We start from the raw sequence: 16131 nt of genomic DNA on the forward strand, positions 1-16131 counted from the left end.
CTATACCCCACTCCCTCTAACATCTAAACTCACTGAGCAGGGCCCTCAATACCTCTGTTACTGTGTCACTATACCCCACTCCCTCTAACATGTAAACTCACTGAGCATGGCCCCCAATCCCTCTGTTACTGTGCCACTATACCCCACTCCCTTTAGCATGTAAGATCATTGAGCAGGCCCTCAATCCCTCTGTTACTGTGCCACTATACCCCACTCCCTCTAACATGTAAACTCACTGAGCATGGCCCCCAATCTCTCTGTTACTGTGTCACTATACCCCACACCCCCTTGCATGTAAGATCATTGAGCAGGGCCCTCAATCCCTCTGTTACTGTGCGTCACGCTTGTCTGGTTACAAATACGTGTCTGTTAGTCCACCCATTGTGCAGCGCTGCGTAACTTGTTGGCGCTTTATAAATAATAATAACAATGTCACACTTACAGGGTTATTTACTAAATAAGAATTGTCAAGAATCCAATGTGAATTTCTAATTTACGGCCACAAATCTCTGAATTGGAAAAAATCTCCAAATCAATTATGCTTCCAGTTTAGCCATGTTGGTTTACAGTTTGAAATGAACTTTGATTTCCAAACATTTTCTTGATTTCTTCCTTTTGGTAAATAACCCTGGGTGTGTCTTACAGATCTACCAAACGGGGTTCATAGGTGTCGGTTTGCAAGCCTGACTATAGAGCACCTGGAACAGGTAAATAATATATAAAATACCATCTAAAAACCTTTTTTTATTTTCTATTTTTGTAAATTGTTTCCCTTTGTTTTAATTTAAGAAGGGGGGATGTGAAGCAAATTAATATTTAAAATCAAATAGAGTATAAATATTACAGAGTATTTGACTAAGGGGGCACGAAAAAACTAAAAGGGCTCCGTAAGTAAAGCTTAATGGAAAATACAACATACTGAATTTCTCTTAAGGTTTTTAGAAAAGAAGGAATGATCCATGAATAAGCCTACGTTCCTGACTAATGATTAAGGGGCTCTTTAGATGTGCGGAAGCACACCTATCTTATAGAACCTATAGCGTCACTCAGTAAGTTTTTAGTTTTTTCTTGTTATCAACGGATATTCTATTTGCCACTCGATTCAAGTTTCATTTATTAAGTAGTTTTTTATTTTGTTTTATGTTTTGTGTTCATTGATTGATGTTTATACATATTTAAAGACGTATAGAGATGTATTGTGTAGATTAATGCACTAGAATGTATGTTATAGAACCGTATGGATACTCCTTTTCTTTGAGTTCTAAAGACCCAGGGTCAGTCTTGAATACATCTATCTAATATCAACACTCAGAGAAGTTTAAATCTCCTGATTCCCCTTTGCATATCAGAGGAGACGCTGCATAATTCAGTTTTTATAAATCTACACATCTAATCTGGAACCTAATGCTAGCTGATTTTCTTCCATCCCTGTTTTGATCTGGATTCTCTACATCGCAACATCTATGCTTTTGTTAGTCTGAACATTAAATACATACATTTATCTGTATGGTGGAGGACATTAATTGTGGGTGGATCTGTAGTGCTATCTCTCACTTAATCACCTTAAAGGTCCACTGCAACCACCATAACCACTACAGCACACTGCAGTAGTTATGATGCTAGGAGGGCCATGGAAGGCAGTTTTGACTTGTGACCTGGGGTCTACCAGCACTCACCACTAAGCTAAACTATGCTATACAGGGCCATCTCATTGCACTGCCATGCTTCCGGCTCTCATAGAGGAGGTGACTGGCATCTTGAGAACCCAAGGTAAGAAGTCAAACCATTAGCAAGCGCTTGGAGTTATTCTTTAATCAATTGTAATTAATCAACCTGTGATTCATTACTACTCCCACAGCCTGCACTTACACTGGCTGCAATAGCCTTATTAGGTATGTATTATCACCATAAATCTACTCACATCTAGCATCTGCTTTCTTCTTTTCCGCAGGTTTCTGAGCAGTGGCCGTTTGTTTTTTGCGAGTACTTTCTTCGAGTTTTTTTTGTTCCCTCTGCAATTTTTCCATATGCAACACTTTCAAATCAATGCTACTAGAGGCAACACTTATCTCCTTTTCGTTCTCGGCTTTTTCTTTAGGCCGTAACTGAAATAGCTTTTCAGGGGCTGAATCATCCATTTTCGGAGATACCGTATCTTTTGAAATTGCTTCGGTTTTGGAAACTGAAATACATCTTTGATTACCATCTCCCATGCTCACATGCTGTAGACCGCATTCTTCGGCAATCTGATGAACCAACAATCTATCATGTGATGTAAGAGTAGAAGGGAACGCCAAGTGAGTTTTATGTGGGTCCTTCATAAAATCGTCAATCGTTTTTCTCAGATTGTCCTTATTTGTCTGGTTTTCAGAACATTCACCAATTTTCTTATTTTCATGAACGTTCTCTGTAGTGTTTCCCAGTTTAATTTGTAATTTGTCCGTTGCTTTACTGCTGGAACGCTCAGAGAATTTCTGCTTCTCTGGTTTCTCTGCGGCTGGCCTCTTTTGCTTCGTACTTGTGAGTTTCTTTGCTCTGGTTTCTTGTTTGCTACTAGTCTCCTTTTCTTGAGAATATTTTTCAGGCACGATATCCTCAAGATATTCAAAAGCAGTCCTCACTTCTCCGTGTTGGTTGAAGTAAGCCACCAGGTCTTTTAGAAATTTGTTGTTGCTGACCGTATGGGAATCACAAATCACAGCAACGTGACGACGTGCACGCGTTATAGCTACATTTATCCTTCGGTCTTCGGCGAGAAATCCCACTTCACCTGAATGAAATAGAGAGCATTAATAAAAACCTGTTTTACAGAACAATCTCACCGGAACCAAAAATCAGCCAACTGGAAAAGACAAGAGAATTACAAGAAAATATACTGCAAATGCATAAAATAACCAAATTAAATAAATAACTTATGTGCATTACATACATATGTATTCTTAAAATAAAATAAAATAAAATAAATACAATGAAAATGAACCAGAGTAGGGTTTTTAAAACAAAATTTTGCTCATTTTACTTTAATGTTTAAAAGGATCTAGAGAGAGAAACAAATTATAATGACATCGTTGTACAGTAACAAACGAAAAAACACAAAAAAAAATACAGAACAAAAACTGTTTATGTACCATTGTGTTTTTTCTGGTTTGTGTGTCTATATTGTTCAGTCACAGTTTTGCATTTATATGCTGGAATACTCTGTACCTTAACAGGAACTACAATCTCCAAAGCATCAAAAAGGTCTACAAAATCTGGGGACAAGAGTAACAATCAAAGTGTTTACATAATGACCAACAGGACTGCCCAGCGATGTCCTAATCTCCATTACAGATCCTGTACCATCATTGGATGAATTGATGAAAGTTATAACTGAATTTGGAAATTATTCCAATCTCAAGCTGAATGTAGATAAAACAACTATATTAGCAAAAAATCTAAGTAAGGAAGATAGAGGGAAGATTGGGGATAAATATGACTTCGCTTGGGCTAAGAAACATTTGCAATATTTAGGTATCAAAATTACAAGTAACCCAAGTAAAATCATAGAGAACAATATTCTCCCTATGATGAAACAAATAAATAAACAACTTAAAGACTTAAGAACTGCAGAGATATCATGGATTGGGAGAATAAATGTTGTAAAATCATATTTAATGCCCAAATGGAGCTATATATTCCGCATGATACCTCTTAAAATCCCAAAACCATGGCTTACAATGATACAGACAGCTTTTGAGAAGTTTATATGGCTGAAAAAAAAACCGAGGGTGAATAAAAAAATACTAAATATGAGCTCCAAAAAAGGTGGGTTGGGGGTCCCAGATATTTTAGAGATATATGAGACATGCGCGTTGGCTCATTTAATTATATCACTAAAAGAGAGCTCCGCAGAGGAAGCTTGGGCAAAAATAGAAGCCACAAGACTGGGATCTCCAGACTTATTAGCTATATTTTGGAGTCTACAAAAGAGAAATAATACAAACATAGGCCTAATTACGGATAATTTATTATGGCAGTGGAAAAACTGGAAAAAGAGACTTAAGATACTGGATAAAATTATCACGGATATACCATTCAGCATTTTGACAGTCAATATAGAAGATTTAAATATAAAAAACTGGACGGCTAATGGTATTAATAATATAGATCAAATAATGCAACAGAATCAAATTATGTCCTTTGAGGACATTAGGCAGTTATTTTCCCTTCCCTATAGAGAGAAATTTACATATTTAAGGATAAAACATTTTCTACATAAACATAGGGCCATAGAGTCATTTGAAGGATTACATACATTCATGAATCTAATTAACTCTAAAAGTAATAAAAATTTAGTATCACATTGTGCTAAACTATATAAATTATATAAATTGAGCCCAACATTTCCAGCCCTTGTATCTTGGGAAAAAGACCTACAGGTTACTATTACAAGAAATGAGTGGATAAATGCAAATAATGCCGTAACTAAGGCTATTCATTGTTTAAATTCATCTGAAAGTCATTATAAGATCATTAATAGATGGCATTATGTCCCCACTAAACTGGCAAAAATGTACCCATCCTCTCAATATAAGTGTTGGAGATGTGGCTCATCTAGAGCAGACTATGTCCACATCTGGTGGTCATGCCCAAACCTAAGGCAACTATGGAACAAAGTAGCAACATTTTGTCAAGAGGTGATAAAAGTAGATCTTGACTTTACCTGTAAGTCCTTTGTATTACATCTAGGCTGGCCTAGAATTTCAAGAAGCAAAAAAGATATAGTGATCCACATTCTAACGGAGACCAAAGCAACATTGGCGAGATATTGGAAATTATCTGATTCCCCCATTTGGGAAATGATAAAATTTCAGGTCCTGAACCATTGCAAAATGGAGATTGGAATCCTGAGACAAGACAATTATACTAATCCTAGAATAGAACAATGGGAGGAATGGGTAAAAAAGTTAAGCCCTACATAAGGAAAATAGTGGTATCCATTATTTGATTTTAGCACAATATGAGTATTGGACACTACTGTTAAAAAACTACGTAGCGAACAATAAAAAAAAAAAAAAAAAAACATTCTTTTGAGAAGAATAAAAGATGATAAACTTTCTGTGACTTATGAATATAGACAGATCAGAATTTTTTTTTAATAATTTTTCATCTTACAGAGCTAACATTGTTGATACGTCTTGGGGCTGTAATGTTGATATATTTTGTATCTCTATATAAAGCCGTTTTCTTGGCTATTAATAATGTACTTTTTTTTTTTTTTAAAGAAAAAAAAAAGAGAAAGTAGAAGAAAGGGAAAAAGTAAAGGGGAAAATATCAAGCCCTATAGTAAGGTATTATTTATCAGGATATATATAGATCTCGGCACAGTGTGACTTTATGTTCGTTTTGTTTTTATGCTTACATGGTTTATCATTTATCATAGACAGTAAATAGTTATTTAAGGTTCTCTCAAGTTGAAGTAAAGATACTAAATTTGGTATGTCGTCCAATTTATAATTAAGAGGATAATTAAGGGTAATAAACTAAAAGATTCAGTATCTTAGAGGGCTAGTACTGTCGAAACGTATTTATTGTTTTATTGTTTTATTGTCTATTTTTATTTTTTTTTATTAAGTCCTTACTGTCCTGTACTGTCTATTGTGATACATTTTTTTGAAAAATAAAAAAGTTAAAATTAAAAAAAAACAATCAAAGTGTTTACATAATGACCAACAGGACTGCCCAGCTTGCAGAATAATGTATCAGAGAGACAGGAATTAATGTGGGTTTCCCCCACAATCCTATAGGAAGTGGATATAGTTGGCACTGTTGAGTCCTCATGAAGTTTTCTGATGGGTAAATATAAAGGTATCTGTAACGGACGTTACCCCAACTCCAACCTCACTTCCTGCTAATTAAAGGGAGACTATACAGCTTATGGTCAACCTCCCCCATACAACCCCCCATGAACTGGCCTTTGTGATGCAGACCCTAGGTGGATGCTGCTAAGGGGAAACTGATATGGGCTGAAGTCCTGAGTGGGGTCCTGAGAAGTCCATGACCCTTTTATTGTTTTATCCACAACAAAAACCTGCACGTATTAACCCATGCATACGGTCATTAGGGGTATATCTAAAATGAGCTTCCAAACGCTGCAGATCTCTGCGTGCAGCTTTTGCAAGCCCTCCCCTTTTCAGTCTATGCTGGGGAAATGACCAGACAGAGACTTCTCTCCAGAATTGGAGGCTTTTCAATGAGAACACAAGCAGTGAGAGAGGCTAACTAGATTGGACACAGGAGCAGCCAGGGAGGATCAGGTATTTACAGATCCCTGGGGCAAACACGGGTTCAGGTGCACAGTGACTCTTTAATCGGAAGGAGATTAGCGGTTTGATTGACAGCTGGGAAGGTTCTCTTCCTCCCTCCATGAGTTAAAGTGAAGATTTCTCAAACAGGAGCTTATCTGCGCCCCCCTCCTTCTCCATTCTAAACATTGCGCTCTGTTTAAACTCTGGGAACCTGTCTAATGAGCTAGAATGGTTCTCCACTCCATCAAGCATACAGTTGATGATTCAGGGAAATTTGGGGTGATGTGTCCCTAATGGTTGCTGCTCCTTTTGGCAAATAGTGTAATCACGTAGAGCTGGAAGGGGAGGATCCTTGTTGGGCTTTTTCCCCGGAGAAAAGGAGAAACTCTGACAGAATAGGTCTGGGTCCCAAACCACAAACTAGTCATCCTGCCGCCTCTACTGTATCTTTCTGAACAGCATCAGTATCAACTAGGGGTACTGACACAACCATGGGAGAATAGGTTTATTTGTGAATAAATGTTGTTTTGGTGTATAGTTATATCTCACTGCTTGATATATAATCATTGACAGCTTCATCTCTGAAAAGGAGAAACAACAGAGCGGTTATATATGTTTTATACTACATTATCCCGTCATAAAAATACACTAATAACCCGCAAAATATAGTATTATTATGTAGTACTTCAAAATCACCAATTACTCACATCGTGCTATGAAGGAAAACCGATTGATTTATAAATAAAATAAAAAATCCCAGTCCTCACTGCTGCTTGAGCCAACAAGTGTCCCAAGCCTTGTTGAGACCTTATACAGCCAACCTCACTGTTGCAAAATAAGATATTAAATACCCCACGGGGCACATAAAGGACAGCAAGGACTGGAGGCACAAAAGTAATGATGCCCAAAAGTAGTGGGAGTATCTTCAAAAACAATAACTTTTTAAAATCTTTAACCATTCCCCTTCATTTACCAGGATGTGTCCTTTGTGTGGTCTGCAAATTGTATTGTTTTGTACAAGTGCAATAATGTGTTAAACAAAACAATAACATACTGAGCATTGCTTGTGTATATGTACTGTTATGGTTTTGTAAAAAAATAAAAATTGATTTAAGGTTATATATATAAAAAAAACAAAAAACTGGAGACACAACATGAAGGTAAGAGGGGTTATAGACTTTGAGAGTGCTCTCTATACTTCTCAAGACACTTTTCATATCTTTATCCCCCCACAAGCACACTAAAAACCTATGGCTACAGAAAATTACGATATTACTTAAGATTTTTGTAAAATGCATAACTCTGCATTTGAAATGCCCCCTGGGACATTACGGAAAATTGGACAAGTCTCGTAGTATCTTTACTATTAAGATAAAATAATCTATACTTCCTAAATCTATTTTTTTTTTTTTTTAATCGAGAGTTTAATCACTCCTATCTGTATTAAGCAAATTAATCCCCACTTTGCAGTTTATTTTACAGTGTAACAAAAGTACAATTTTATTTTTGTTTGAGGAAAAGACACTAGTAATACACTGAAATGTGGAACATTCATAATTAAAAGTATTAAATGCATAATGAATACGTTGTGTGCATTAGCTAATGAACTGCTTCCAACTTTAGTGGGAAGCCCAAGAGGATCAGACAGTTCCGTACACTAAAATTTTACCACTAGAAGAGGTTTTTCTTATTCACTATTCATGAGAGAACAGGGCCCAGATCGACTGCAATCAGTGTAATTAAAACACAACAATTAACTCTTTAACAGGATTGGTAACAAGCTGGAGTCAAACAATCCAGAAGGTGAATCCTCACAAACCAGAATGGTTGCAATCAGCATGTGACAGATTGCATCAACACCGGCGAGACTTTTCAGATTTCAATAATGTGAAACGAGCAGATTTTTGGCAAGTTGTAAAACAGTGATTGAAAAGTAGGCATGGTCATAATGAGTAGCCGTTTTAACAACGATTGGGTCCCCTTTATGTCAATTTGCTAAAGAGGTGAATTAAAGTTTTAAGAAGTACAGCATGCCACCTTACATAATTAGTTTTGATAAAAGGAGATTACGTTTATTTCCTCACCTTCATTTGATTTTGGGGAGACATTTCCAAATTAATATATTTTTTTATTTTATTTTTTAAATCCTTTTAATATACAGACCAAATGATTTAGCTTTGGAGAAATGCCAGCCTTTTAATGCACACATTTTATTTGTTATAACAGGTTTTTCATACTTCTATTAAAATAGTGTGAAATACACATTTTGCAATTAAAATACTTTTCATGTCTGGGGAGAATCTGCAATGACAGAAGCCCACTATACTAAACTCTCCATGCATACAAAGGTATGACCGTACTTACACGGAACTATGTAAACAAAACAGGCATATATCACCAGTACCATTGTGTGCCTAGAGACCTCCATAATAATTTTTATATAATATAATCTTCCTGTATCATTCCAGTAAAACAACAGCACTGAACGTGTCAATAACATCACATACAAATCTCATTTCCCAAATTTATATTGTTGCAAAAGGACAGAGTATACATCAGTATACGTCATAATAAATGGATAAAACAAATTCTAGTGTATGCGATTTTGTTTTCTTTCAACAGATAATGAATGGATTTACTCTTCAGCATTAAATCATGCAGTATTTTTTCAAATACTGGCCAAGTACCAAAGCATTTTTACATTCTTCAGATTATATTCCCCAAACGCCTTCCAAATATCCAGCCAGGGATGCAGTGAGGTGTGAGAGAGATTACTGCAGAGAAATCCAATAAGTCATCCCTTGAAATGGGAGCTGGGATAAAGGTAATGTGATTTGGTGCAGTTTTATGGAGAGGGAGGAGGATTCAATGGACTGGTCTCCAAGCAGAAATAGAAGATAATCCACAGAAAGGGATGTGCTCACAAAAACCTGAATTTGATGACAGTGTTCTAGAACTAGTGGTGAAATATGTGCAAGATTCATGCACAGATATATAGACTTTAGGGGTGTATCCACTCGTTGCCAATTCATCAAATCTGTCATTTATTAAATCACTAACACCTGGTGTTAGAGGTTTTTTTCCCCAATCATTATTTTAGGTCTATTGCAGACAAATGGTGATTTTTAACCATTTCATCCACTGAAGCAAGGCATGTCCCCACCTGGTAGTGGTAGGTATGCGGAGTACAATTCACCTTACACAATATGAAAGACTGCGGATTATCATTCCTCATTCCAGCGTTCTAAGAAGATAGACTTGTAATCAACAGCGATCCCTATTCATGCGAATTAGAGTTATAAACCTATAATATACGGTCTGTGTAAAGGATGGGAGGTTAGTATTCAAGGCATTAGTCACATTTACCTACCTTTAGTATTAGACCTCACAAAAGACAATACAATGGCTTCTTTTTCTCTTCCTTGAAAACCATCCACAGATTTGATTTCTAGGTCCGGATACCTCTGACGGAGACACACTCTTAACATATCCACCTGGAATAAAAGAATATGTGTAACTTCAATAACGTGATAAATAGTGGATCTTAGATATTCCTCAAAGCAAGTGAAACAAAGCCACTTCATTTACAACTCAACCCACAACTTTAAAGGGACAATATAGTCACCAGAACAGCTTAATGTACGGGATACAGCTTAATGTACGGCATCCAGCTTAATGTACGGTATACAGCTTAATGTACGGCATACAGCTTAATGTACGGTATACAGCTTAATGTACGGCATCCAGCTTAATGTACGGCATACAGCTTAATGTACGGCATACAGCTTAATGTATGGTATACAGCTTAATGTATGGTATACAGCTTAATGTATGGTATACAGCTTAATGTACGGCATCCAGCTTAATGTACGGCATCCAGCTTAATGTACGGCATCCAGCTTAATGTATGGTATACAGCTTAATGTACGGCATACAGCTTAATGTATGGTATACAGCTTAATGTACGGCATCCAGCTTAATGTATGGTATACAGCTTAATGTACGGCATCCAGCTTAATGTATGGTATACAGCTTAATGTACGGCATCCAGCTTAATGTATGGTATACAGCTTAATGTACGGCATACAGCTTAATGTATGGTATACAGCTTAATGTACAATATACAGCTTAATGTACGGTATACAGCTTAATGTATGGTATACAGCTTAATGTATGGTATACAGCTTAATGTATGGTATACAGCTTAATGTACGGCATCCAGCTTAATGTATGGTATACAGCTTAATGTACGGTATACAGCTTAATGTATGGTATACAGCTTAATGTACGGTATACAGCTTAATGTACAATATACAGCTTAATGTATGGTATACAGCTTAATGTACGGCATCCAGCTTAATGTACGGCATCCAGCTTAATGTATGGTATACAGCTTAATGTACGGCATCCAGCTTAATGTACGGCATACAGCTTAATGTACGGCATACAGCTTAATGTATGGTATACAGCTTAATGTATGGTATACAGCTTAATGTATGGTATACAGCTTAATGTACGGCATCCAGCTTAATGTACGGCATCCAGCTTAATGTATGGTATACAGCTTAATGTACGGCATCCAGCTTAATGTACGGCATACAGCTTAATGTACGGCATACAGCTTAATGTATGGTATACAGCTTAATGTATGGTATACAGCTTAATGTATGGCATACAGCTTAATGTATGGTATACAGCTTAATGTACGGTATACAGCTTAATGTATGGTATACAGCTTAATGTACGGCATCCAGCTTAATGTACGGTATACAGCTTAATGTACGGTATACAGCTTAATGTATGGTATACAGCTTAATGTACGGCATCCAGCTTAATGTACGGCATCCAGCTTAATGTACGGTATACAGCTTAATGTATGGTACACAGCTTAATGTACGGCATCCAGCTTAATGTATGGTATACAGCTTAATGTACGGCATACAGCTTAATGTACGGTATACAGCTTAATGTATGGTATACAGCTTAATGTACGTCATACAGCTTAATGTACGGTATACAGCTTAATGTATGGTATACAGCTTAATGTACAATATACAGCTTAATGTACGTCATACAGCTTAATGTACGGTATACAGCTTAATGTATGGTATACAGCTTAATGTACGGCATACAGCTTAATGTACGGTATACAGCTTAATGTATAGTATACAGCTTAATGTACAGTATACAGCTTATTATATAGTATACAGCTTTATGTACGGCATGGAGGTTATTGTCTAGTATACAGCTTAATGTACAATATACAGCTTAATGTACGGCATACAGCTTAATGTACAGTACACAGCTCAATGTATAATATACAGTTTAATGTACAATATACAGCCTAATGTATAGTATACACCTTAATGTACAGTATATCGCTTAATGTACGGCATACAGCTTAATGTACGGGATACAGCTTTATGTACGGGATACAGCTTTATGTCTAGTATACAGCCTAATGTATAGTATACAGCTTAATGTACGGTATATCACTTAAAGGACCACTATAGTGCCAGGAAAATAAACTTGTTTTCATGGCACTATAGGGCCTTTAGGCCCGCCCCACCCTCAGGGTCCCACTCCCGCTAGGCTCAAGGGGGCTGAAGGGGTTAAACTCTTACCTTTCTCCAGCGCCAGGCTCCCTCTTCCGACGTCAGCGCTGAATCTCAATGCTTTCCTATGGATGTCAGCGTCTTCTCACTGTGATTTTCACAGTGAGAAGCGCGGAAGCGCCTGTCAGTGAGACAGCCACTAGAGGCTGGATTAACCCTAGTGTAAACATAGCAGTTTACAGCAAGCAAGGTTAACCCTAGATGGACCTGGCACCCAGACCACTTAATTGAGCTGAAGTGGTCTGGGTGCCTACAGTGGTGCTTTAATGTGTAGTATACAGCATAATGTACGGTATACAGCTTAATGTATAGTATACACCTTAAAGGAAAACTCCAGTGCCAGTAAAACAATCCGTTTTCCTGGCACAGCAGGTTCCCTCTCCCTCCCACCCCCCAATCCCCAGTTGCTGAAGGGGTAAAAACCCATTCAGTGACTTACCTGAGGCAGCTCGTCGCTGCCTCCTCCTCCATGCCGCTCCTCCTACTGACTCCGTCGGCTGGTGGGCGAGACTGATCCCGCCCACCAGCCGGGGAGACCTAATGCGCATGTGCGGCAATGCCGCGCATGAGCATTAGCGCTCCCCATAGGAAAGCATTGAAAAAGATTTTCAATGCTTTCCTATGGGGAATTGAGAGACGCTGGAGGTCCTCACACAGCGTGAGGACGTCCAGCGACGCTCTAGTAAAGAAAATCTTTGCTATAAATCAGGAAGTTCCCTCTAGTGGCTGTCTAGTAGACAAAGTCACTGCTCAATTTATATCCCATTTAGAAGTGAAATCACTTTGTTTATACAACCCTAGTCACACCTCCCTGCATGTGACTAACACAGCCTTCCTAAACAATCCCTGTGAAGTGAGACCTAATGTTTAAAGGCTCACTACAATTCCTGTGAAGTGAGATCTAATGTTTAAAGGCACACTATAAGGTCAATGATGTATTCATTACCCTATATAGTGTTAACAACACTATGTAGCAACCCTGGCTCCCCTAAATGTAAAATCTTACTTTTATTCCAGTCTGCTGGTGCTGGCTCTGCCCCTGATCTGCCTCCTTAGCGGACATCATGAGAAGTCATGATCTCAGCCAATTACAATGCTTTCTGCCAGGAAAGTATTGGATTGGCTGAGACAGTCAATTCTGATGATCCAATTGAATAAATGCATCTCTACGAGGAAAGTTCAGCGTCTCCATGCAGAGGGTCGAGACACTGAATGTCTCTGCTGCACAATGTGCAGCAATGCCTCAGGAAGCACATCTAGCAGCCATCTGAGGAGTGGCCACTGGAGGTGTCCCAATGCTGTAGTGTAAACACTGCCTTTTATCTGAAAAGACAGTGTTTACTGCAAAATGCCTACAGGGGTATGCTATACTTACCAGAACTAAATTAAACTGTAGTTGTTCTGGGGACTATATTGTCCCTTTAAGCTTCCTTTATTGCACAGTCTGTTTAATTTAGAATTTCTTATCTCCTGCTCAGTTATAGCTTGCTAGACTCTGCAAGAGACATTAAAGTTTAATTTACAGAGCACAAGATAATTTACAAAGTTAAAATTTTTGTCATGCAGGCTGCTCAGTCACAGCCAGTGCAGGTGTGGCTTAGGGCTACATAAACATAAACAAAAGTGATTTAACACCTACATGGCAGAGCATGGAGCAGAGAGACTTCAGAGATGATTGATGATGATTTACACTAAACTGTTTAATTAAGCTAAATTTGTTTTGTTACCTATAGTATCTCTTTAATGTTGATGCAGGGAAACGTGTATTAAATATTGACTTAAAGGGACACTAAGCACCACAATCACTGTAGCTTAATGTAGTGATTCTGGTGCAAAGAGATTGTGCCTGGACCTTGACAACTGTAAAAACATTTTTTTCTGAGAAAGATAATGTTTCCGTTTGTACATAAAGCCACCTCTAGAGGCGGTCACTCAGAGGCTCTTCCTGGTGTAGTCCTTCGATTTATACTGGATTTTCAAACTCTGCATGAAGATGCTGAACACGCTCCCCCCATATGAGGATATGCTGATTGGCACAGCACGGCATTTGCCGCATACGTGCACTGGTTCCCCATTGCATCCCTATGCGGAAACATTGGATTGTCTTAGATTTTTCCATGAGAAGACCAGCACAGCAAGGTCTAAAAGTAAATAAAGCTTTATTCTACATATTAAAGGGAAGGGGGGGAGGATCAGAAGTAGTAGTTAGCAAAACACGTAAGGGATATTATTGTAATATGAATGTTAAAATAATGAATTGAATATATATATAATACATTTAATAATACTGCTTAAAAACTAACATAAAAAGTATATATTTTTAACATAATTCTGAAATGACTTCCTAAGTGTGCTAAAGATATGTATTGTCGTATAACGAGCATAAGTGGACAGCCATTTTTAGGAATACAGGAATACTGGTAAATAGATGTGCAGGAATACAGTTAAACGGAGCTTAGAATGCTTTCTAGGCCGCTGGGGCGTGCAGGAGGGTGAGAACCTGATTTGAACATTAAGTAATACATTTTAAAAACATAGCATCTACTCCTCACTTAATGCTTATTTATACAAGAACAAAGCATACGGTAATACAGATCCCCTAGTGGCTATTTTCACATGCCAGCGTACAGACTCCCTCGGTTAATTCAAACATATTTCAAATTCAAAGTGATACTTGAAAAGAATATTTAAAACGCAGTTTAAATTATATTAAAATTCTAGAATGGTTCTGCTAATTAATTTTCCATATTCAGATGTTATCATTATCTTGGGAACAGTCTATAATAATTTGAAATATATCAAATAAAATTATATTTTGCTTGCATTATTAGAACTTTTTAAAGTAAGGACTCAAAGACTTTTGCTTATAAACGGAGCTGTGTGGAGGACATTTGTGGTATTGCAAGTACAGGTTTATTTTCTGTCTGGGTCCTCAACGAGGACAGCAATAGCATGTCTTTTCAATATAATAGAATTCCAAGGGCAAAATCCCTGGAACATCACACGATACTACTGATAAGAATATTAGTGCTTGAGGTTTTCATACAGCAGAAGAATGTGGACAATTTGGTGGTTTAACTACATTTGTCTAAGAACGATTTAATATTATTATTATCGCCATTTGTATAGCGCCAACAGATTCCGTAGCGCTTTACAATTTTATGTAGAACTATATACACATACATATATCTCCTATTCTGTCTGGTGTCTTGTTTATCCTGTTGATCTATTCTGCTATTTGATTTCCTTCAGAACTGACACATCTAGTTATTTGTTACTTTTCCATGATCAGCTTTCCTCCTATACTGTTGCCGCTTTCTCTGCCTACTTATTTATCGAACAGATTATTCGCTCTTTCATTTTGTTCATTCTGTCAGTTCAACGTTGAGTGTGCACCTTTTCTCAATGTCCTCAAGATTTGTCATGCTGTTCTTCATGTGTTGAAACATGGTTCTGCCATTCCTGAGACTAGCCAAGTGTTAGGGATTGATGGGTAAGAAATAATCAGCACACACACACACACACACACACTCTCTCTCTCTAAGTCTTTGGATGTTTCACATCAGCTATATGCACACACATACATTTACTATTAACAGATTAGGACTCAACATTTCAAGTATTAAACTACCAGCCAGGTCTAAAATTTGCCAGCCACCCGCAAAACGCACACAAACAGCATTTTGGTTTTAATAAAAGGAAGGTTCTCGGCACTGTGTGTGAGTGTGAATTTTAGTTGCAGTGTGAGTGCATCTATGAAGATAATATAAATGTAGAGTGTAATTGCATTTATTAATTCAGGGGTGAATATGGATTCAAGGGTGTGTTTGTGTGCAGCATCAGCATGAATGCAGGAACGCTTTGTGTGAACCGTCAGTGTGTGAATGTAGGAGTAGACATTCACCTCTTTCACTTTCCTCTCTCAGTACCACATCCTTTCCTGACTACTCCGATTACGTGGCGCCCCATGACTCAAAATAAAGAGTTAACTTCCTTCTAATCCAGAGACAGTCCCTTGCCGTAGCTCTATTCTTCCTCTGGGATATCATCATTACTGATGTTCTCCTCACCAAAACAATGTTTCTCACAGAGAAGCACCGGGGCACAGTGCACAGAGACAGCGACTGCCATGCTGTGACTGCAGGGTTTCTCACAGAGAAGCACCGGGGCACAGTGCACAGAGACAGCGACTGCCATGCTGTGACAGCAGTGTTTCTCATAGAGAAGCA

General features: G+C 37.8%; 1 protein-coding gene across 1 annotated transcript in view; it reads right to left on the reverse strand.

The window, feature by feature from the left end:
- Nucleotides 1-16131, reverse strand: part of IGHMBP2 (immunoglobulin mu DNA binding protein 2) — a 57976-nt gene that overhangs the window by 13977 nt on the left and 27868 nt on the right. Inside the window, exons 12-13 of the mRNA XM_063438127.1 lie at nt 9658-9781; nt 1922-2770 (exon numbers count right to left, since the gene is read on the reverse strand). Of these exons, the coding sequence (XP_063294197.1) occupies nt 1922-2770; nt 9658-9781 (973 nt within the window). The remainder of the gene's footprint in view (nt 1-1921; nt 2771-9657; nt 9782-16131) is intronic.

The sequence above is a fragment of the Pelobates fuscus genome, chromosome 12 (assembly GCF_036172605.1).
Source record: "Pelobates fuscus isolate aPelFus1 chromosome 12, aPelFus1.pri, whole genome shotgun sequence".
Taxonomy (NCBI): Eukaryota; Metazoa; Chordata; class Amphibia; order Anura; family Pelobatidae; genus Pelobates; species Pelobates fuscus.